Source organism: Xenopus laevis, chromosome 8S (assembly GCF_017654675.1).
Source record: "Xenopus laevis strain J_2021 chromosome 8S, Xenopus_laevis_v10.1, whole genome shotgun sequence".
Classification (NCBI taxonomy): Eukaryota; Metazoa; Chordata; class Amphibia; order Anura; family Pipidae; genus Xenopus; species Xenopus laevis.
Genome location: NC_054386.1, coordinates 31,728,698 through 31,752,993, shown reverse-complemented (window position 1 = coordinate 31,752,993; position 24,296 = coordinate 31,728,698). Strand labels below are relative to the sequence as shown.

The 24,296-nt window shown below is 43.0% G+C and overlaps 1 protein-coding gene across 8 annotated transcripts in view; it reads right to left on the bottom strand.

Annotated features, from left to right (window-relative positions):
• The window catches only part of tsc1.S (TSC complex subunit 1 S homeolog), a 35,305-nt gene extending 19,369 nt beyond the window's left edge, over window positions 1-15,936 (bottom strand). For 2 of the 8 annotated variants that reach the window (XM_018232633.2, XM_018232632.2), the window contains exons 1-8: window positions 15,717-15,935; window positions 8,133-8,320; window positions 7,804-7,907; window positions 1,951-2,103; window positions 1,596-1,740; window positions 1,054-1,208; window positions 760-833; window positions 72-229 (exon numbers count right to left, since the gene is read on the bottom strand). In XM_018232633.2, coding sequence (XP_018088122.1) covers window positions 72-229; window positions 760-833; window positions 1,054-1,208; window positions 1,596-1,740; window positions 1,951-2,103; window positions 7,804-7,907; window positions 8,133-8,238 — 895 coding nt within the window. In that variant the 5' untranslated portion in view covers window positions 8,239-8,320; window positions 15,717-15,935. Of the gene's footprint in view, window positions 1-71; window positions 230-759; window positions 834-1,053; window positions 1,209-1,595; window positions 1,741-1,950; window positions 2,104-7,803; window positions 7,908-8,132; window positions 8,321-11,170; window positions 11,566-15,674 lie in introns of those variants that run through there. The other 6 variants (XM_018232630.2, XM_018232636.2, XM_018232634.2 and 3 more) reach the window with 5 other exon arrangements.
• Between the last annotated feature and the right edge of the window lie 8,360 nt (window positions 15,937-24,296).

The following is a 24,296-nucleotide window of genomic DNA, read 5'->3' as shown; positions in this document are numbered from 1 at the left end:
GTGCAGGGGAATACCTGTTTTTATGGTAGGTGGGTAATAATGTATTAAATAAAAAGACTTAACAGAATTACCTCTGATTTCAGTATAGGGGCTGGATGTGGTGTCATGTTGCCTCTGCCTCAGGCGATTGGAAAGGGGGGAATATCCTTCTTCATAGGAAGCTTCACTGGGGTCCAGAGATATTTTGGCACATTCTACAACAATGTCATGTGTTTCCAACCTCTTCCACCTAAGAGAGAAAGAGAAATGTAACAATATCACAGATTCAGGTATAACCCTACGTGCCTGTGTATCATGTGCTATATGGAAACAAATATATAAGCAACATTTTTAATCTATTAGAGAGTTGGACAGCATTTCACTCACTCAAAGACTGTTGTAATAAACATGCAACAGAATAAAAAAAAACAGGTCTACTGCAATACTAGACTGAATAATATACAGGGGCCCTGAGCCAGAAGAGACAAATAAAATAAAACTGAGCGCTCTGCTCCTTAAAAATAAAAGAAACAAAAGCTAACTGGGATATCCAAGATGATTCAAGACAATAACTTATGCTGCCATCACATACAGTAGCCCTGTGAAACTACAACTTCTTCTGATAGCTATAGTTCTACAACAGCTAATGCGTACACCTGAGATTTCTTTGTAGAACACTTTTATATGTGTCATACAAAATATTATTTTTAGTTGTGTGCACCAGCATTTGGTCACAAAATTACTTTTGTTAGTCAGACACAATATTGAACACCAAGATACCTGCTTGGGTCCAGTTCATGGTCTTTTGAGCCAGTTACAAGCTCTGGGTGAATCCGCACATGCTCCATCATTGGCTGTAGAGTAAGAAAAAGAAACACTCTGAAATGTACGGACATATTTTAACAGGGATCCTTAAAAGGACCACTTTCCGAGATTACCGTGAAAGTAAATATAGACATTCAGCCAATGCCTGTTTCCACCTATAAAACCACTCACTTTCCACCAAGACCTGATGCCATATTGGTCGGTAATTTGATTAAAACTCTGCAAGGGTTACTAATGCCTTGCTTTTACCTTGACTATTTCCTCAAAGGTCTCCAGGTTTTCCTTCATACTGTAATGGGAGCGCAGGAACGATACAAAATTGCATGGATACATCCCATAAAGCCGATGGAACAGGGCATACACGCTGGCGTGAAGATGGACGAGACACATCTCTGCTACACGACCTAAGAAAAGAGCTCTAGAAAGTAAGTCCAAATAACAGTGAAAGCAAAGCAGCATGGTAATCTACATTACAAAGACTACAGTGGGTACATGGGCAACTATAATCAGCTGACTATGAAACAATGTCATACAAAGATGTCTTTAGACCTGTATGGCACAGGGAGGTTGGTCTTCGCCGGACCTCTGAGTTTCCAAATGAGCAGCCATAAGTATGCTCCCTAAAAAGTGTTCCTCCTTAGTGCTGAGTTCTCAACAGATAGATTGGCCAGTTGGAATAGTGTTAGCTAGGAGGCACACGGTTCATGGACAGGCATTAGATAAACAGTGACCTTAAAAAACAAATAGAAAATGGGTGGAAAGGGTGCAAGTGGTGAAGAATGGACTCTTACCAGGGTTCTTTAGGCACCATGTTGCCAGGCGTCCAAATATGTCAAAGAACTCGTAGAGATGCTGTTTGCCAGACTGCGGAATCATTGGCAGCACAGTAATTAAAACTAGGACTCCCGTGGTGAGGACGACAACATCATTATCTACCTGCAACATGAAAGGGTAAATACTTATACGTTATGACAGTCTGGTAATTTTCAGTCTGAATGTATGCATCAACCATAGCAGTTCCATCTCTGAAATCACATGGGGTTGGGGCGACTGTTGAGAAATCATAAGTCTTTTGCATACATGGTATATAAAATTCCATACTAAAAGTGCACATTTTGAAATGTAAAAATACACTTCAATACCAACCTTGAGACACTTGAGTAAGGACTGAAGGACGGGTGCTTGGGAGAGTTTGTGCTTCCAAGATGGCTGGCGACGGATCACATGGCCTAATAGTGTTAGCGTTGGTAAGCGGCTAGCAGCTTTAACTAAATACTCATTTATCTTGTCCAAAAGGTGCTGTTAAAAGGAAAACACACAAATATTTACAGTGTTGCTTATAGTAATAAATGCATTTTGTATTAGAACGTGATAAGATTTAGTATTGTTGTATCGCAATAAAGTACCTGAGGAATAAGGTTTGACTAGCTGGGGGTGCTCAGCAAACTGGCTATGTCCAGTCTGTTCATATTTCTAACTTCTGAAATTGTATTTTTTTCAGCAGGCCATTACTGTGCGATTCTGACAATATTTTTGTGCTTTCTTGTATTTGCAGCAGTCACATTATGTTTTATTATGGCCGGAAGTCTAAATTCAGGACACGTCTGAGAATCAAAACAGGATCACTTTTTATCTTCCCTGTATTGGGGGACACAGGCACCATGGGGGGGATGAAGTTCCTGCAGGTTGGAGAACGGACACTAAGATGTTAACAGTGACTGCTCATTCTGCTCCGGCTTCCTTGTCTCTTCCTGTTTAGAGTCAGTTTCTTTTTAGTGTCCTCAGAAGGAAGATACAGATGATACACTGTGGCTCGAGCAAGTGATAAGAACTGAGGTTTAGGTCATGCCACACTGAGGCCAGGGACTTATAAGTACAGTGCCTCCCTAGCCAACTAGGTGTCTTGTACCCAAGTAAAATTTCATTGCCCATTAGCCTTCCTGATTTCTGGAGGCTGCTGTTCCCACTCCCCGGGGGTCTGCACCAGCCTAAAGGACTTGGCACATATAGAACTAATTATATATGCATATTAACGTGGCTTCTTTCAACACGGAAAAAATCAAGGCTACACCGTAGGCTGGGCAGGTGAGTACTACCTTCCCCCCCCCCACCTTCTGCGTGCCACCCAAATACCCTTCTGCATACCCGCCCTCTGGCTTCCAAACAGCAGGAACTCACTCCCCAGGTCCCACGTTCACCTCAACAAGTACCCCTATGAGCTCCCGGAGCTTCTCCACTCCTCATGCGACGGCCACACCTCACAGCACCATCTTCCTCCTTCTTCAGTCTATTGGTGCCTAGGCGTCCCTTCCGGGTTCACGAGCGCTATACTGTCACCCTGCGGCGGGCTGCTGTCATGCCATTGCCTGATCTTCAGCACAGAGCGGGGAAAAGACCAGAACTCCGGCTGTCCTCCAACCTGCAGGAACTCAGGCAAGTTCCCAGGGGCAAAACAGTGCACGCTCCCCATTACACCAGGCATCTTATGGAAGTTAATGGAGTGTTCTCTCTCTCCCGACAGTCACTTCCGCTCAGCACCCTACACCTGCAGAGGGTAGAACGCTACTCCACACAGAGTCTCCCCCTTGCCTCTTCCAAACCATGGCAGACAAGACAAATTCTGCCAAGTCATCCGTACCTACGCATGCCACACCGCTGGTATCATATTTTGCATCACTCCTAACACTTCTCACACCCTGACTCTACCGAGTGCAAACATTGCCACAGCATCACAAGCCCTGACTCAGAGTGTGATCTTTCCCCTCTCCCTTGTGGGCTTGCAAAATCTAGCTTGCATTCTGGAGATGCTTGACAAGGTCCTAGAATGTCTGTCTACTCTGGCAAAGACAGAGGACAGTTGCCCAACCCCCCTCTCTCCTCCCGGATCCCCAGAGGACAGGGACCTACTCTCAGGAGAGGACATGGATCTGGATCATGACCCAGAGTCCCGAGAACACAGAAAGAGGTGGAGGGTTTGATACATGCTGTCCTTAAGACACTGCAGTACCAGGGAAGAACATATTCAAGAGACAAAGAAAGACCTCTTGTGTTTTCCCAGCATACAAGCAACTAGACAACATTATCAAGCTGCAGTGGAAAACCCCAGATCAGAGGGTACAGGTATCCAAGCATTTTGCACAAGCTTGCTCATTCCCCTAGGACTGCACAGATCTGTGGTCTTCACAACCTGCAGTCGACCCACCAATATCCAGACTGTCAAAAACTATCACCATTCCGGTAGCTGATGCAGAATCATTTAAGGACCCTATAGACAAAAAAGGCTAGAGGGTTTTTGTAAGGCTACCTTCACCACATCAGGAACGGCCTTTAGACCGTTATTTGTGATCGCCTGGGTGGCAAAGGCGATGGAAGTCTGGGTGGAACAGGTAACAACTCCTAGGGTCCGAAGACCCCTCGACAGATCTCCTGCTGTCTCAGATAGCAGATTCAACAGCCTACATCTGTGACGCGGCACTAGATTTGGCAAAGCTGGTCACCAAGGCCTCAGCATAGTCCAAAGAGGCCCGTCGCTTCCTATGGTTAAAGACATGGTCAGCGGATCTAACATCAAAAAGGTCCCTGGTGAGACTGCCGTTCTACGGAAAACAGCTTTTTGGGGCAGAAATATCTCAAGCAACTGGTGGCAAGAGTATGCTCCTCCCACAAACCAAAACCAAGAGGCCCTTCCCAAAGTAAACACCCTTATTTTGACCATTTCGCCAAGGGCAAAGGATGAAGCTGCAAAGCGACAAACCTAACACAAATAGCCATTCACGATACCACAACAAGGATCGGGTTGGTCCTCCTCCAAGGGACCCAAGTCCTCCCAAAGACAGAACAGAGCTACGTGACTGCAGTAGCTTTCATTAACCACCAGGGGGCACCAGCAGTCCAGTGCCCCTGGCAGAAGTACTAAGGATTCTGGGTATGGGCAGAAGACAATGTACCAGAGATATCGGCTATATACATTCCAAGAGTAGACAATTGGATGGTGGACTACCTAAGCTGCGAATCACTAGATCAGGGAGAATGGAGCCTACACCCGGAGTTGTTTCAAGAGATAGTATAAAGGTGCACACACCCAGAGGTGGACTTGATGGCATCCAGATACAACCACAAGGTTCCAAAGTTTGACGCAAGAAGCACAGACCCACAAGCATTTGTAGTGGATGCCCTAGTACTTCACTGGGACAATAAATTAGGATGGAGTACTCCAAACGCAGGCTCTGCTGCAACAAACATTCTATCACAACATGTTTTGGATTACATGGATCCTTTTTCAAGGATCCACGTGATCCGAAACATGTTGTGATAGAATAAAAGTTTGTTGCAGCAGAGCCTGCATTTGGAGTGTTCCATCCTACTTTATTGCTTCTGGACTGAATCTGGTCTGCTGGTGTGACCAATTTGGAAAGAGGGGTGTGGCGGTGAACAACACGTGGCGTTTTATACTTAATTGGGACTTCAGTCTGGACTACGTCTTTCCCCCGCTGGCTCTTCTACCAAGAGCCATCAAAGAGATAAGAAGGGAAGGAATCCAAACCATCCTGGTAGCCCCCTACTGGCCCAGAAGATCATGGCCTGACCTGTTAACCCAGGGATTGATTATACTCCTGAATTTACATTTGTAGGCTTTAACAGCATGGCTCTTGAGACCTTAATTCTCAAGACATACAGGGCACCTTTAGATGCCATTGCCACCATGTTACAGGCATGCAAGGCTGCTTCAGCAAAAATCGACCACAGAGTTTGGAAGACGTTCATCGGATGGTGCAAATCCAAACAAAGGGACCCACGTATGGCACAGGGAAAAAAAGATATCCTTTCTTTTCTCCAGGATGAACTGTCCAAGGGACTAGCCTTGGGTTTCCTAAAGGTACAAGTCTGTGAACTTTCCATACTCTACAAGCAAAAATTAGCACTGCGTAGCAACGCGAGAACCTTCCTACAGGGAGCTACCAGGTTGGTTCCTCGCTACAAGTATCCAGTTCCTCCATGGGATTTAAACCTGGTGCTGTCAGTTTTACAAGAGGATCCTTATGAACCATTCCACTACATACTCTTACAGAAAAGGTGTTTTTTTTTATCTTGCAATTACGTCAGCACGAAGAGTCTCAGAACTGGCAGCACTGTCATGCAAACCTCTCTTCACCATCGTCCATGGAGACAAGGTGGTCCTAGGACCAACACCGGAATTCCTGCCCAAGGTAATGTCAGAATTCCATCTAAATCAAGAATTTGTGGTCCCATCGCTTTGCCCAGACCCAAAGAATCATCTCGAACGAAGGTTAAATACACTGGACGTGAATCGAGCAATCAGAGCTTACCTAGAGGCTACTGAGAGGATAAGACTCACAGTTCATTCTTCCAGAAGTTCCAAGAACAGGAACAAAGGCATCCAAGGCGACAGTTGCTAGATGGAACCGTTCTACCATCATCAGAGCCTACGCAGTGAGGGGGAAATCCCCTCCCTTCAAAGTTCTAGCCCATTCCACAAGCTCAATTAGGACCTCCTGGGCAGTTCCGCACCAAGCCTCCATTGAACAAGTGTCGAGCAGCCATCTGGTTCTCCATTCACACAATTCTACAAGCTTTGCATACACGCTTCAGATGGAAGTTGTTGCAGACTGTACTAAGCTGAACACCTCAAGGGGTCAAAGCGTCCGACCCGAAGGGGTTGCTTTGGGGCATCACCATGGTGCCTGTGTCCCCCAATCTAGGGAAGAGAAAGAGGGATTTTTTTATACTCGCCGTTAATCCTTTTCTCTTCATCTACATGGGGGGGGGGACACAGTCCGTCCCTCCCTGTGATTCTTTTATTCTGACTGCCTCGGCAGATAATAGTTCAGTTAAAGTTAACAGTTCGATTACTTCACGTAACCATTGCTCTAAACTAAATAGAACAAGACGTTGGCATGCCTCTAAACTTTTGTCACACATTGTAGCCAACAGCAGAAAAAGCCTAGGTTAAACAGTAAGAAGCTAATTTGACCATGACCTCCATGCCAGAGAAGACAAAAAAAGGGCGTAAGAATTTACAGAAATCCTAGCTAGAATGCAAATATAAATGTGTATTTGGATAAAGGGATTTCGTAACCGGAAGAAGGCGCAGATGGGTAATGAGTTCTTGCGCATCAATGCAGACTACGCTAATCAGATTACACACGGAAAATGAAATGTCTCAGTTACCAGAGTTTGGCTTTCACTATGCGGCCTACCCTGTAAATATTACACAAGCTATCGACACTTAGCAAGCCTAAAGCAGGAGTTTTGACTTACAGGTTGTTCCCTATGCTGTTTAGGTTGAATCAATTATTTGGGGTTAGGCCAAACCCCCCGAATCCATCGTGAAAGATTAGGCTGAATACCAAACCAAATCCGAAAAATAATTTGCATATGAATATTAGGGTAGGGAAAGGAAAAAGTGGGAAAAAATATTTCACTTCCCGTGCTGTGACAAAAAGTCACGTGATTTCCCTTCTTGTCCCTAATTTACATATGCAAATTAGGATTCAGTTTGGCAAGGCACAAGGATTCGGCCAAATCCCGAACCGACTCCTGGATTCAGTGCATCCCTAGTACAATGGCTATTGACATGAGGTGCATAGTCAATTATAAACCGGTTTATGGTTGGCAAAGCATAATCCCAAGAAAAAAAAGGTTACGCCACTGGGCATTCAGGAAAGGAGGGGATACCTATCACAATGAGCACTACAAAGACAGCTTGCACCTAATTTTAGGAGTCATAGAAGAGACCCCACTACCGCATTGAACCTAGCCCCAAATTACAAGAAGCAGAACTACAAGGACCTGAAGAAAAACTTGTAGGTCAAATGTAATTGAGCAACAGTTAGACAACCAAAGGTAGAAGACTGCTGTAAAATTTGTTGGGCTGCCAAGACGGGACCATCACAAACATAAAACTTTACCACTCCATGACAAGTCAAGCTTATGTATGTGCATATCTATTATTCATGGCTCAAGAGATATTAGGGCTACCTTGTCGTGAGGTTCTTGTACCATTGAAAGGATCAGCATTGCTTGTTCCGAACCACTTTCCACATAATGATCCACCAGGTTGTTGACCAGAATGGGGGAGCGATCTGCAGATAACAGAAGTATGAAATGTTATTCAGAGTGGCCAATCTAAAAGAGGACTAGGACAACAAAATGTTTTACTTCTGACAAAAGGGTTCCAACATACAAAGCAAGGAAGACATATCTTCCTATCTTCATGGGACATGGTGAAGTAATTGTAGAACAAGTGTTCACCATATCAAATATATGGCATGATAAAAAAAAAAACCTGCACCCAATTGGTAAAGTACCTGCGATAAGGTGGTCTCTGATAAGTGTATGGATCTGATCCAGTTGCTGCAGGTCTGAAGATTCCAGCAGATACAGATGCTCCCACACAGTGGTTTGCTGGGCCATGCTGCCGTACCCTGGACGCGCTGCCGACTGGAGATAGGAGGCTCAAGGTCACAGCAGGATCATCATCTGTGCCTCCTCCAACCTGGGCAAAGGGGGAAACACAACACTGTAAAGACACATGCTAACAGAAGGCATTTAACAGACACACAGATCCTATTTCATACCCGTTGGAAACAGCAGTCCAGCAGTGCTTTATGGCTGAGCATTTATGACAGAGCATTCTGTCCCAATGGCTGTACAGATCATATATGATCCCTATTGGAAGCAGCAGTTCTGCCCTGCTTTATGGTTGAGATTCTAGCTATCTGTATAACAGAGCATTCTATCCCAGTGGCTGCACAGATCATATCCGATCCCCATTGGAAGCAGCAGTCCTGCCCTGCTTTAGGGCAGAGACATACTGGCAGATTCAGGGAGATTAATCGCCCGGTGACAAAACTCTTCTTTAGGGCAACTAATCTCCCCGAACTGCCTTCTGCCGGCTACAATGAAAATCGCCGGCGGGAAGGCACCATAAACGATTTTTCAGAAGTCACAGAAGTTTCCTCGTGAGGTAATTTTGGGCGACTTCGGAAAACGAATCACACAGAGTGCCATCCCGCCAGCGATTTATATTTCAGCCGGCAGGAAGGCAGTTCGGGGAGAGGAGAGGATATTTGTCACCGGGCGACTAATTTCCCAGAATCTGCCTGTGTGCCCTGACCCTTAATGCAGCTGAGTTTCTAGCTATCTGTATAACAGAGCATTCTGTCCCAGTGGCTGCACAGATCCTATCTGATCCCCATTGGAAGCAGCAGTCCTGCCCTGCTTTATGGCTGAGATTCTAGCTATCTGTATAACAGAGCATTCTGTCCCAGTGGCTGCACAGATCCTATCTGATCCCCATTGGAAACAGCAGTCCTGCCCTGCTTTATGGCTGAGATTCTAGCTATCTGTATAACAGAGCAGTGGCACAGATCCAATCTGATTGCCATGAAGCAGGGCAATTGATACACATTGAACAATTTGAGTTGGTGGTCTTAATAATGGGTATGGCAGCTACCTCCCATAATTATAATTTGTGGACTATGACTTGGAGTGGAAGGACTTGTGGGGTATGGCAAGATTTGTCCGATTGTGCGAGTTTACTTGGGTTGTGTTTTGGATGAAAATAGGGTATAGACAAGTGCACATTTTTAACCCTAAATGCTACTACTAGAAGTATTGAGCCGCAAATTTATGATGGTGGCCCTGACTGAACCTTTATACCCCCCATAGCAGCTTGTAATTCATAACCAGTGTTCATTGTACTTACATTATACTGCAGAGACCTTTGCAGTGCCAGTACTTCACATACATACATACATATATATACATATATAGCAATCAAAGGAGATTAAAACTACACATTACACAGTTTAGATCCGTGAAATTGCATGCATAAAAGCAAAGTACTGAGGACTGCACTACATACGGCAAAGTAAATTAAAAGATATATGAGGCAGAATATATTAACCTGCAATGAGATGCTGGTGTAACACTAATTAGCACTCCTGCCCATGAATTTAGTGACGGAGAACAAAACAAAGATGTTCACAGGCTGAGAAATCATCACTTTGCAATTACTGTAAAACTTAAATCTTTTATTAGTAATTATGCATTAAAAAAAAGTTTAATTGCTACCTTTGCTTTTCTGTTTAGCTGCTTCTGGCCTCCAACTGTAAGGCTGCAGTAAGAAATACAGACATATTTCTTACGACAAAACAAGCTCTCTGAGCCCATCCCAAACAGAAGACATTGCCATGGCTCCCACCACGTGATGTCATCATAATGCCCAAGGGCAGTGAAGAACCCTCTAAGAAAGTGGTTTCCCCTTTAAGCGCAGCTGTTCACTAAAACGTTAATGCTCATGGACGAGTAAAGAATCCAACTATAAAATCGGATTACTGTCTCGGTGCCAGATGAACATGAGCTAATAGCTCTTCGCTTTCTCATGTGACGGGCAACACATGCTGGTGCAGCTATTGATGGAAGGAGCCAGCTGGGGGGAGAGAAAGGCTCCACTTTCCAGGGCTAGGGCAGTACACTGGATTCGGACACCTTGCGCTCCTGCCCTCTATAACACCATTTCAATGTATCACTCATTTATTATAAGGGATAATGTACCCCCTACTGTAAATGATAAGGATATTAGAAGTCACTGAGCGGTTCTGTGATCATATAAAGGCACAAGGCTACAGGCTGAGTTATATAGGGAACTCTGAGTATCACTAGTATAATAAAGGATATAAGTTTTTATTAAACATGTCAGGTTCCCCTACTGCAAATTATAATGATATCAGAAGTCACTATGGAGTTCTGTGAAGCAGCCTCATGTTTTACAATAGGGTTAGCCTTAAATTTATGATACACGGTAATTATAATTGATATAATTTATAGGATAGGCATGGCTCCAGTGCAGGTATTCCATCTTATCACCAATGCAGTGATCTGCTGGACAGCATTAGACATCATAAAACTAGATACATTTATTCACAATATACAAGATATTAGAAAAATAAAGACAAATTCAGTTCTGATTAGGGATGCACCGAATCCTTTATTTTGGATTCGGCCGAACCCCCGAATCCTTTGTGAAAGATTCGGCTGAATACCGAACCAAATCCTAATTTGCATATGCAAATTAGGGGTGGGAAGGGGACTTTTTTTTTTACTTCCTTGTTTTGGGACAAAAAGTCACGCGATTTCCCTCCCAATTTGGTTCGGATTTGGTTCGGCCAGGCAGAAGGATTCGGCCGAATCCGAATCCTGCTGAAAAAGGCCGAATCCTGAACTGAATCCTGTATTCGGTGCATCCCTAGTTCTGATCTCTGCATCCCTTCTAGAAAAACAGACCTTATCTTTATGGCAGGTATTCTTGATATACGTTTCAAATGTATAGAAGAGAGGTTACCAGCAACTCAATATTATCTCAGATCTTCTGCGTTCTCCTTCTTCAACACTGGTAGGTGAGTAAATCCGCCTGGGCCATAAATGCAGTCTCTGCTTGTGAAACACTGCTCCGTGCTTTTAATATGCGTTTCTGCTGGAGCCAAACATGGGTCACTCGGAGGCCAATTGATTTTAAATGTGTCTAAGATAGGGAACGGAGTCTTAAAGAAAAACAATCACCCCCAAATAGACACCTTAACATTTGTGTTTTTATGGAATTGAATTAGCGCTGGGCAATTGTCTGTTAGGGGTAACAGTCATAAATCTCAGCCAAAAAGCAGGGGGTTGCTTCAAATGTGGACCAGATAGGATCTGTGCAGCCACTGGGATAGAATGCTCGGTTATACAGATAGCTAGAATCTCAGCTGCCATAAAGCAGGGCAGGACTGCTGCTTTCAATGGGGATCAGATAAGATCTTTGCAGCCACTGCCACAGAATGTTCTGTTATAGAATGCTCTGTTATACAGATAGCTAGAATCTCAGCTGCCACAAAGCAGGGCAGGACAGCTGCTTTCAATGGGGATCAAATAAGATCTTTGCAGCCACTGCCACAGAATGTTCTGTTATAGAATGCTCTGTTATACAGATAGCTAGAATCTCAGCTGCCATAAAGCAGGGCAGGACAGCTGCTTCCAATGGGGATCAGAAAGCATCTGTTATAAAGATAACTAGACTGCTGCTTCAGTTGAGGGCCACATGTAAGGATAAAAGGTTGCACAGTAATTCACCACTTCAGCAGTGGCAAAGATTTACAAGAGGCTACACAAGCATGTTGCACAGCACCAACAAGCCTGGTAGTGGCAGTTGCTATCAGACTACAAGCCCCCTTTGGAGGTCCAATCTTTGACCAGAGACATCCTTATCAATAATAACGGTTACAGATATACAAATACAATTGTATAACAATCACCCTGCTATATTTCCTGTGGTACCAGGGCACAAATAAGCAACATCACCAAATCTCCCTCTAACTGGCCTTCAGGTTGGGTCCCCTGCTTAGCTCATAACAAGGTTACAGATATATAGAAACATTGGGGTAACAGTCTCCCCGCTATAGTTCCAGGGGTACCCAGGGCACAAAATAAAACAATTAGGGCTGGGCAATTTTCTGTTATTAAGTAAATCCATTTCTCATAAATAAATGCTCTGTTATACAGATAGCTAGCATCTCAGCCTTAAAGCAGCTCAGGACTGCGGCTTCCAATGGGGTTCAAATAGGATCTGTTATAAAGATAACTAGAATGCTGCTTCAAGTGTATCTGTCAGTTGAGGGCAGGGTTGCCACCTTTTCTGGAAAAAAATACCGGCCTTCCTATATATTTATCTGTTTTCCCTATTAATAACATTGGGATCAACCATCATTTTTACCGGCCAGGTGGCAACCCTAGTTGAGGGCCACATGCAAGTATAAAAGGTTGCACAGTAATTCACTGCTTCAGCCGTGGCAAAGATTTACAAGAGGCTACATAGAGCTAGCAAAAGCGTTGGAAATAAAAAATGGTTCTGGGTAAACTGGCAATGCAGCAATCACCTTCACAGAGTGGATCAGCTCTGAGAATATCAAAAGCCTATTGCACAGCACCAACTTGGTGGAGAAGCTCTTTTAAGAGCCTGGTAGTGGCAGTTGCTATCAGACTACAAGTCCACTTTGGAGGCCCAATCTTTGGCCAGAGACACCCTTATAAATAATAAAGGTTACAGATATAGAAATACAATTGTACAACAATCATCCTGCTATATTTCCTGTGGTACCAGGGCACAAATAGGAAAAATCCCCCAAATTTCCCTCTAACTGACCTTCAGGCTGGGTCCCCTTAGCTCATAACAAGGTTACAGATATATAGAAATAGTGGGGTAACAGTCTCCTCGCTATAGTTCCAAGGGAACCCAGGGCACAAATAAAACCTCACCCCAAATCTCCCCCTAACTGGCCTTAAGGCTGAGCCCTCTTAGCTCATAAGGTTACTGATATATAGAAACATTGGCGTAAGTCACACTGCTATAGTTCCAGGGGTATCCAGGTCACAAATAAGCACTCACCCCTAATCTCCCCCTAACTGGCCTTCAGGCTGGGCCCCCTTAGCTCATAATATTAGAGATATATAGAAACTTTGGGGTACCCAGCATACTAGCACTTCACCATATTTTATAACATCATAATGAACAATGTCAGTGTTTATATAGTTTAAATACAGTGTTGCATCGAGAAAGCAAGTAGAAGAATCTTATGGAAAATGTTTACAATTACTTTACTGTGCATAATAAATAGTTGGCCAATACATAGTGATAGATCTACATAAATCAAACATATCTCTTACTGGGACTGCAAACAGACTGTAAATTGCATTATCTGACAGACTGCTCTGCATCACATTGCTATCTGCTAACTATAGGTTTCCTGGAACTTCACAAGGATCAAAATAGTGCAGCCACTAGCCAATAGCCACTAAATGAGTATTCCCTAACAGGTAAACAAATCATAAACAAATCTTTGTAGAAGTGAAGACACCGATGGTAAAACAGATTAACCAGTGCCTGTTAATTGGGAAGTTAGTAATGGCACACAGGGAGCTTCTGGGATATTTGAGTGCATGTATTTTAATCAATAGGTTTGATAAACCCTTTCCAGAAGTGCCGTCTGCTGGTTTTGATTCTATTTTAATCACAGACCATTGGCTTACATTGCAATTGCAAAGGATAGGAGCCTGGGAAAACAGACCATTTCTGCTTTATTGTGCTTAGTACAGTGGAATACCTCTGGTGCCATAGTTTTATGGTCTCTCTATTTAAATTATGAGCAAAAAAAAAAAAAAAAGAATAGATCATACACAAACCAACAGCAACTTAAACCTTGCCCTTTAAAATTATTTATGCACAATAGTTTTTCGAAGTTAACAAGTATGACAAGGTGCAACTATCACTGCACAAAGAGATGACAGTATTTCTCAATGTGCAACTATTACCACAAATATAAAAGGTGAGGTGACGGCTAAGAAACAAAGCTGCTAATCTAATCATTTGAAGATCTTTAGGCCTCATTAGGGCTGACGGCATGCAGAGCATTGTATGTGGCTGTAAAGAAAGTGGCGTGAGCAGCCCACAGGCTGACATTACCAACTGGAGAAAAAGCACTGTTGTTTTCAATGGATAGCTGTGGCCCATGATTCCAGGGTTTTAAAGAGGATGTCAAAAATCACAGAATTATGGGCGAGTATATGGAAAAGTTGGCAAAGTGCCCTGTTGAAATTGAAATAATACAGTTGTTCTGACTGCACTGGGGTGGGCAGGTGGTCTGGGTCCAATGAAGCTGAACAACAGCTCCCCCCCCCATTATGAGATCTAATTGCTTGGCAAACTGGTCAAGAAAGTGGATGTTTATGGATATGGTCAACTTTAATCATCAGAGAAAATATATCCAAAACACAAAGCTGAAGGGGACAACGAACCGACTGCTACATGATCAGCATTAAAGTGCATACAAGGCCCTCCAGCAAGCAAGACAAACAAACAAGTCACACTCATATAGCAAGCCATAGTATATAAGATCATATCACCATTTCCTACAAAACCATTTACAACAGATAGGCCCCCGTCCCACTAAGACCTCCAGTGTCCACTTTGTATGCCCATCTCGCTGCCACATCAGCAGACATAAACAGTCCTGTCTTCCCATCATTGCTCTGAATTCTGTGGTTTTGTGGTGTGATGCACAGAGCGATAGCAAATGGATCTCACAACCAAAATGCTCACTTGAGCACAGAGGTGTTCCCTCTGTATAGTCCGACAGGGCACCATACATTCAATAGTAGAAGGAGCACTGACAGATGGACAGGGTGATTTGCAGGTAGAAGGCAGGCCATTGCACACAACCGCTGCCACAGTCATTGGCAGTTTATAAAGCAAAAAAGGGCCAAATAAACTATAGGGGTCTTACAGCAGGTCTTGACAATTATTTGATAACCTAACCCCTGTGGTTGTGTTTGGGGGGGGCTGTCAATAAGGGTGTACACCCCCAGAGCACATAACTTCCCTTTATAAACAGGACACCAATAAGATATTGTAAACCCCAATGTAGTGATTTAGGCAGAGACAGAGGGAGTGTTCACTCAGTGCACAACTTGCCCATTACAAGAGGCATAAGTGGCCAACTAAAAAAACCTGACAACTAAAAAATGTAACTTGCCCACTAGAGGCCTGACTGTAATGGGGAGTATACACACCATTGGAGGTGGAGATTTAGGGGTGCCAGGCTTTAACAGACCGCCAAACTGCATAAAACCCCTTAGGAAACATAAGAGCAAAGAGGTAACATAAGTCCTAAAGTCAAGACTGGGGCCCGGAATGGGCAGAAATGTCAGAGAGTTGGGATGAGGCCCAGGCAGAGCCGTGCTATGTGCAGTGCTTTATATTCAATATCTCCCCCATTCCATGGCTAATTACGGACTGCAGCCTGCTCTCTGCATACCTCCCAAGTGTCCCGCATTAGGCGGGACAGTTCCGATTTTACCTGCCTGTCCCGCCGTCCCGGATAGCAGGTGAAGGTGTCCTGCTGTTCGGATCTTCCTTGCTCCTTCCGGGGGCAGTTTCCGGAGCGACGGAGGGGGGAACACTTGTCCCCTTCGGCTCCTTCCGGCTTGCTTGCTTCTTCCGCTCGCTCTGCAGATTGATTCTCTCCTTCCGGTGGGTGGTGCTTAGTCAGCGACGTCAGTCTTCTCTCTGCATCAGGACGTCACACTAGCAGCCGATTGGATGGTCTTTCTGGAGGATGTGCCAGCAGCTTGATTGATGATCACTCCCTCGGTCCTCTGCGCGTGTCCAGAAGGAATGTCTGGCTTTCTGTTCTGCTGCTGTGCTGTCTGCCAGGCTCTTCTTGTGTTCTGCTGCTGTGCTGTCTGCCAGGCTCTTCTTGTGTTCTGCTGCTGTGCTGTCTGCCAGGCTCTTCTTGTGTTCTGCTGCTGTGCTGTCTGCCAGGCTCTTCTTGTGTTCTGCTGCTGCTGCTGGAGGTGGGATTAGCTCAGCACTGAACAGTGTCCCTGCTGCTGCTGCTTTGTGAAATCAACTGAAACTTTTCAGTAACTTCAAGACTGTCTTGAGTAAAACCAAGAGGGCTAGAATTTTGTATGGATTATCAGTTAATGTCATTTTTAAAGGTAGAAAAAAGGGCAACACAAGTTTGTTAATTAATTTCCCTTTCTTCTTACTGTTTTTACCTTTTCAAAATGACATTAACTGTTTGCTGACCTTGTTGTGGGCAGTGAAGTACAATTAATACACAGTGTTAAGGATCTCCCAGCATGTTAGCCACTTCAATTCTTGTGAGGCAGCCCTGATACAGCTGTGGTACAGTAACTAATTGCAACTGACCCTCCCCCTAGTAATTTCAGCAAGAACAGTACTATATGAATGAGCAGGGGGGAGGTTCATTGTAGATTCATTATAGTACTGCCCTTGCTCAAGTTACTAGGGGTAGGTTCGGAGGGGGCAGTTTTACAGCACAACTGTATCAGGGCTGTCTCAAATGAGTTTAAGTGGCTGGCAGTGCGCATTCCAAGATTGGTATATGACGAGCTACCTATACTAAAGGACAGCTGGGTGCTTTATAAATAAATGCTAATTAAACGTGTATGTATGCTTGAACATGTATGCTTGATAGCTTATTGTGTGTCCAGGACATTCCTTCTCTGTATATTTATATTTATACATATGGGAGGAGGGAGGTGCCATATTGTTTCCCTTAGACAGTACAGTATGAGGGTATAGCTTACTGTGTGCCCAGAACATTCCTTCTCTGTATATTTCTATTTATACATATGGGAAGGAGCTGCCATATTGATTCCCTTACACAGTACAGTATGAGGGTATAGCTTATTGTGTGCCCAGAACATTCCTTCTCTGTATATTTGTATTTATACATATGGGAGGAGGGAGGTGCCATATTGTTTCCCTTAGACAGTACAGTATGAGGGTATAGCTTATTGTGTGCCCAGAACATTCCTTCAATGTATATTTGTATTTATACATATGGAAGGAGGTGCCTGCCTTTCATGGGATAGTAACATGAGTACTTTATGATTGCAAGAACAACAAAATCATATATTTAAATATTCTAGTTTTATATGTCTTCAAACAGTGACTTATTTGGAGCAATTTCAGCCATCTTGAGAATTACATATTTTGGCACAGTCTGGTGAGTTTGTTGTTGCAGCAATGTTTATTTTAACATGTTAAATAAAGTTGTTCCAAAACTATAAACATCTGTGTTGTTGTTTTGTCATTGTTGTTAAAGATGCCCTGCAGTAAACATGCTGTTCTGTAGGGGTGCATGCCCTCTTTCTTTCAGCAGAAGTTTAAAGGGGTGGTTCACCTTCAAACAACTAGTTGTTTTCCGATAGATCACAAGAAATAACGTTTTCCAATTTCTTTCTTTTTTCTATGTGTCACTGTTTTTTCTGATATTGAAGTGTAAATTGTCTTTTTTCACCTTCCAAAGCAGCTCAACTTTAAAGGGGATGTTCACCTTCCAAACACTTTTTCCAGTTCAGTTGTTTTCAAATTGTTCCCCAGAAATGACTTTTTCAATTACTTTCCATTATTTATTTTTTCTGTTTTTCCAAAATCTAAGTTTAACCCTTTAAGTGCCAGCAGAATTTCACATTTTGGTTACGCGAAATGCCAGCCGTTTTTGAAACATTTTGTGCTCTCTCACTTTAGGGGCATTTTCTGAGGGGAAACCTATAGTTTACCTAGGAAAACTATACATTGTTTTTTTCGGGAGAAACTGAGCTTTCTAAATCTGCCTGAGTTTTCATGTATTTCCACCTGTGCAAAAAAATTTATAGTACTAAATACCAAAAAAAAATGAAAAATTACCATTTTTCATCGTATATCAATTTATACCAGAAAAATATTTCATGTTACGGATGAAAATCCAACTGATTTGGAAAGCCTTATGTCTCTCGAATGTGCCAATACCAGATATGTATAGTTTTAGGGAGATTTAGGATTTCTGTACAGCAAAAACTCCCGGCAGTATATTACCGAATTTTGAAAGCACTAAGGCAGAAAACGGCATGCTTTAGATTCCAAGGCAAAAAATCCTGAAACCGTAGGTTTATCCCAGAAAACCATACATTTTTGAAAAGTACACATTCTGCCGATTACAAAATGGGTAACTATGTCTCTCTACTCCCAACTACCAAACATAAAAGCTTGTCTGAACATAGCGGTTTTTCAAAAAAAAATTAAAAATTCTGAAAAATCATTTCAAAGGTTTTATTTTGCTGCTCCGCATATCCCAAACTATATTAGGTACCAAGAAAAAGCACCTGAAATATGATTGCCAGGGGTCCACTGAACAGTTTGATACCCATTATGCATAGGTTTACCAAAGTATCTGGCATTTAGAGACACCAATATGAAGTTAGCACATCCAAATTGTTCAGGACTTTACTTCAGCTACTGAGAAATCAACACATTGACTGCATTTTTTGTGGGGTAAAAACACAGAAATATATGTTTACCCCCCAAACCCATATATTTTTGGAAAGTACACATTCTACTGAAGCTAAAATGGGTACCCATGCCTTTCTGCTCCAAACTACCGAGTCGCAAGGCTTTCCAAAAATTGTCGGTTTTGGTGAAATATCTGAAAATTGCCTCAAACCTTCAACTTCCCAGCACCATATCGCCCATGTATCATTACGTACTAAGAAAAAGCACCCTAAATATGATTGCCAGGGTTCCTCTGAACATTTTGGTAGTCATTGTTCATAAGTTTACCAAAGTATCTGGCATTTAGAGGCCCCAAAATGAAGTTAGCGCATACAAACAGTCCTGTGGGTAACTTCATCTAATGAAAAATCAACACATTGACTGCATTTTTGTGGGGTAAAAACACAGAAATATATGTTTACCCCCCAAACCCATATATTTTTGGAAAGTACACATTCTACTGAATCTAAAATGGGTACCCATGCCTTTCTGCTCCAAACTACTGAGTTGCAAGGCTTTCCCAAAGTTGTCGGTTTTGGTGAAATATCTGAAAATTGCCTCAAAGCTTCAACTTCCCAGCACCATATCACCCATGTGTCATTATGTACTAAGAGAAAGCACCCTAAATATGATTGCCAGGGTTCCTCCAAACAGTTTGGTGGCCATTGTTCATAGGTTTACCAAAGTATCTGGCATTTAGAGGCCCCAAAATGAAGTTAGCGCATACAAATAGTCCTGTGGGTAACTTCATCTAATGAAAAATCAACACATTGACTGCATTTTTGTGGGGTAAAAACACAGAAATATATGTTTACCCCCCAAACCCATATATTTTTGGAAAGTACACATTCTACTGAATCTAAAATGGGTACCCATGCCTTTCTGCTCCAAACTACTGAGTCGCAAGGCTTTCCGAAAGTTGTCGGTTTTGGTGAAATATCTGGAAATTGCCTCAAAGCTTCAACTTTCCAGCATCGTATTGTCCATGTATCATTACCAGCATAAAGCATCCTAAAAATAAACATAGGTGTCTACTAAACAGTTTGATGCCCAATGTGCATAGATATACCAAACTATGTGGCCCACAGAGACCCCCAAATGACAATATGTATAGACATTTTCACCGCTGACGCGCTGGCTGCTGCAATATAACCACCCGGTGTGTGTATTATGCGACATTAGACCACCTAACAGTACAGAGACCCCAGAAAACCATATATTTTCAGAAAGTACACATTCTGACGAATCCAATATGGGTAAATAAGTGTTTCTACTGCAAACTGCCAAACTGCAAAGCAATGCTGAACATAACGTTTTTTATCAAATTTCTGAAAATTGTCACAAAGCTTGAATTTTACCCCATTATATGCCCCACATTTCGTAACTTATCAGCATAAAACATCCTAAATATGAACGCCAGGGGTCTACTGAACACTTTGATGCCCAATATGCATAGATATACCAAACTATGTGGCGCACAAATGACAATAGTGTATATACATTTTCAAGGCTGACGCGCTGGCTGCTGCAATATGAGCACCTGGTGTGTGTATTATGCGACATTAGACCCCCCTAACAGTACAGAGACCCCAGAAAACCATATATTTTCAGAAAGTACACATTCTGACGAATCGAATATGGGTAAATAAGTGTTTCTACTGCAAACTGCCAAACTGCAAATCAATGCTGAACGTAACGGTTTTTATCAAATTTCTGAAAATCGTCACAAAGCTTGAATTTTACCCCATTATATGCCCCACATTTTGTAACTTATCAGCATAAAACATCCTAAATATGAACGCCAGGGGTCTACTGAACACTTTGATGCCCAATATGCATAGATATACCAAACTATGTGGCGCACAGAGACCACCAAATGACAATAGTGTATATACATTTTCATGGCTGACGTGCTGGCTGCTGCAATATAAGCATCTGGTGTGTGTATTATGCGACATTAGACCCCCCTAACAGTACAGAGACCCCAGAAAACCATATATTTTCAGAAAGTACACATGCTGACGAATCCAATATGGGTAAATAAGTGTTTCTACTGCAAACTGCCAAACTGCAAATCAATGCTGAACGTAACGGTTTTTATCAAATTTCTGAAAATCGTCACAAAGCTTGAATTTTACCCCATTATATGCCCCACATTTCGTAACTTATCAGCATAAAACATCCTAAATATGAACGCCAGGGGTCTACTGAACACTTTGATGCCCAATATGCATAGATATACCAAACTATGTGGCGCACAGAGATCCCCAAATGAAAATAGTGTATATACATTTTCACGGCTGACGCGCTGGCTGCTGCAATATAAGCACCTGGTGTGTGTATTATGCGACATTAGACCCCCTAACAGTACAGAGACCCCAGAAAACCATATATTTTCAGAAAGTACACATTCTGACGAATCCAATATGGGTAAATAAGTGTTTCTACTGCAAACTGCCAAACTGCAAAGCAATGCTGAACATAACGGTTTTTATCAAATTTCTGAAAATCGTCAGAAAGATTGAATTTTACCCCATTATATGCCCCACATTTCGTAACGTATCAGCATAAAACATCCTAAATATGAACGCCAAGGGTCTACTGAACACTTTGATGCCCAATATGCATAGATATACCAAACTATGTGGCGCACAGAGACCACCAAATGACAATAGTGTATATACATTTTCACAGCTGACGCGCTGGCTGCTGCAATATAAGCACCTGGTGTGTGTATTATGCAACATTAGACCCCCCTAACAGTACAGAGACCCCAGAAAACCATATATTTTCAGAAAGTACACATTCTGACGAATCCAATATGGGTAAATAAGTGTTTCTACTGCAAACTGCCAAACTGCAAAGCAATGCTGAACATAACGGTTTTTATCAAATTTCTGAAAATTGTCAGAAAGCTTGAATTTTACCCCATTATATGCCCCACATTTCGTAACGTATCAGCATAAAACATCCTAAATATGAACACCAGGTGTCTACTGAACACTTTGATGCCCAATATGCATAGATATACCAAACTATGTGGCGCACAGAGACCCCCAAATGGATATATAGTATATAAAATTTACAAGGCCAAACAAAATAAGGCAGTAAAGAGTGAAATGCAAAAAAATCCAATAAAACCACAAAAATCCATGTTTTTTTTCCAGACTAGTGTTATTGGCCGTCAGAATCACAGTTTGAATATTTTAGCTGGGCCAAACAGGTTATACGGCTAGAAACAAGTGAACACAACATATGCAGAGCTGAAAATGCAATAAAATGGCTAAAAATTCAATAAAATGGCTAAAAATGCACCAAAATACCCAAAATTGCAATATAATCACCGAAATAACATACAAAAGGTATTGCACAGTACGGTTAGCGAATACGCTATTCGTAATGGCAATAAAACATTTTTTTCAGCCAAAAAAAGAGACGATGCGATAAGAAAAAAAAAAAAAAGCCACAATGCCATGTATGTGCGTGTGCGTGTGTACAAATGGTAAATTACATGTTATGTGCGCGTGTGTGCGTGTGCACATGTGTGTAAGTGCAGTGAGTGTAAGTGACCCCCCCAATCCCCAAAAATGTATGTGTAAGTGTGTGTAAGTGTGAATCTAAGGGGCCGATTCACTAAGCTCGAGTGAAGGATTCGAATGAAAAAAATTCGAATTTCGAAGTATTTTTTTGGTACTGGTACTTCGACCATTGAATTGGTTAAATTCGTTCGAATTCGAACGAAATCGAACGAATCGAACGAAAAATCGTTCGACTATTCGACCATTCGATAGTCGAAGTACTTTCCCTTTAAAAAAAACTTCGACCCCCTACTTCGGCAGGTAAAACCTACCGAAGTCAATGTTAGCCTATGGGGAAGGTCCCCATAGGTTTGCTAACCTTTTTTTGATCGAAGGATTTTCCTTCGATCGTTGGATTAAAATCCTTCGAATCGTTCGATTCGAAGGATTTAATCGTTCGATCGAACGAAAAATCCTTCGAGCGATCGATCGAAGGATTAGCGCTAAATCCTTCGACTTCGATATTCGAAGTCGAAGGATTTCAATTCGAGGGTCGAATTTCGAAGTATTTTTAACTTCGTAATTCGACCCTTAATGAATCTGCCCCTAAGTGTGTATTACTGTAATAAGTGTGTGTTGGTGTGTTTGTGTGTGTAATTGTTGCACTAACCTGAAAAAATCGCTGGAGACTGTTGCAGGCGATCAGGAAGAGCCCCTGGAAGACATCTGCGTCGTGGTTCCTGTCTCTGTGCTGTGGGGGCGGAGATCGACGACGCAGTGCAGGCTGCAGCAGCAGGACACGTAAGTGACACGTGCCTGCTGCTGTTTTTGGGCCCCTGGGCGATCACGCCCCAGGGGCCACTCGATCCCCTGCTCTGCTCGTTGCCTAGGGGCAGGGGATCGAAGCGGAACGGAGCGAGCGGCTCTAACAGCCGCTCCTCCGCTCCAGAACCCGGAAGTGCTGCAGAACGTAGAATCTACGTTCTGTGGCATTTCAAGTTACTTTTCCACAGAACGTAGATTCTACGTTCTGTGGCACTTAAAGGGTTAAAGTTGAATGTTCCTGTCTCTGGTGTTTGAGTCTGGCAGCTCAGTAATTCAGGCGCAGATTGTGAACTGTTACAATTTTGCAACATTTAATTGATACATTTCTCAGATGCATCTCTGGAGTATTGGCAACTATTGTATCAATTCTAACAGCTGCCTTTAATGAAACCCTGGGATTCAGCTCAGCAGGGACAAAGATAAGAAATGTATCAATTTAGAACAGGTTACAGGGTCGACCACCCCCCCTCCCAGAGCTGCTTTAGACACTTTACACTTCAATATCAGAAAAACAGTGACACATAGAAAATAAAAAGAAATTGGAAAAAGTTATTTCTGGTGATCTATCGGAAAACAACTAGTTGTTTGAAGGTGAACCACCCCTTTAAAGGAGAGATTTTTGGAAAACAGTAAAAAATAGATAATGGAAAGTAATTGAAAAAAGTCTGCTTGGAAAGTGCAGCTGACAGTTGTTTCTCCCACTGCCTTAATTCTCTCAGATTCAGTGTGTGTGGGGGGGGGGCTCCAGGACCACCTGGACTTCTGCCTCAGGCCCTCACCCTGCACAACCCCATGAGTATTTTGTGCTCTTGCTGTGGTCACGATTGGGGCCGGGAGGAGGCCAGCGCAATGAAGTCTCAGGCTAGGAGTGGGTCTCAGTTACCAGGGCCCACCTAGTTTTTTCCCAGTGTCCCACTAGCCCAGTCCAACCCTGACCCAACTGGAGGACATGGAGGTCTGCCTAGGGCAGTACTGGAAGAACAGGAAGAAAACCAGATGTGCCATCCAAAGCCAGAAGCAGAGGCTGCATTCAGCGCCGATCCGCGCCTTTATGCCGCCTGAGGCGGCCTTCCATTGCCGCCCCGACCCCTCCTCACGGCGCTCACATTTTCTGCGCAGGAGGGGGTCGGGGCGCTGCACGACGCTAGTGCAGAGAGCGCAATTGCGCTCTCTGCACTAGAAGAGCCGAATTTCCGGGTTGAAAACCGGAAATTCGGCTCTTAGTTACCAGGAGCGGCATTTTTGCCGCCCCT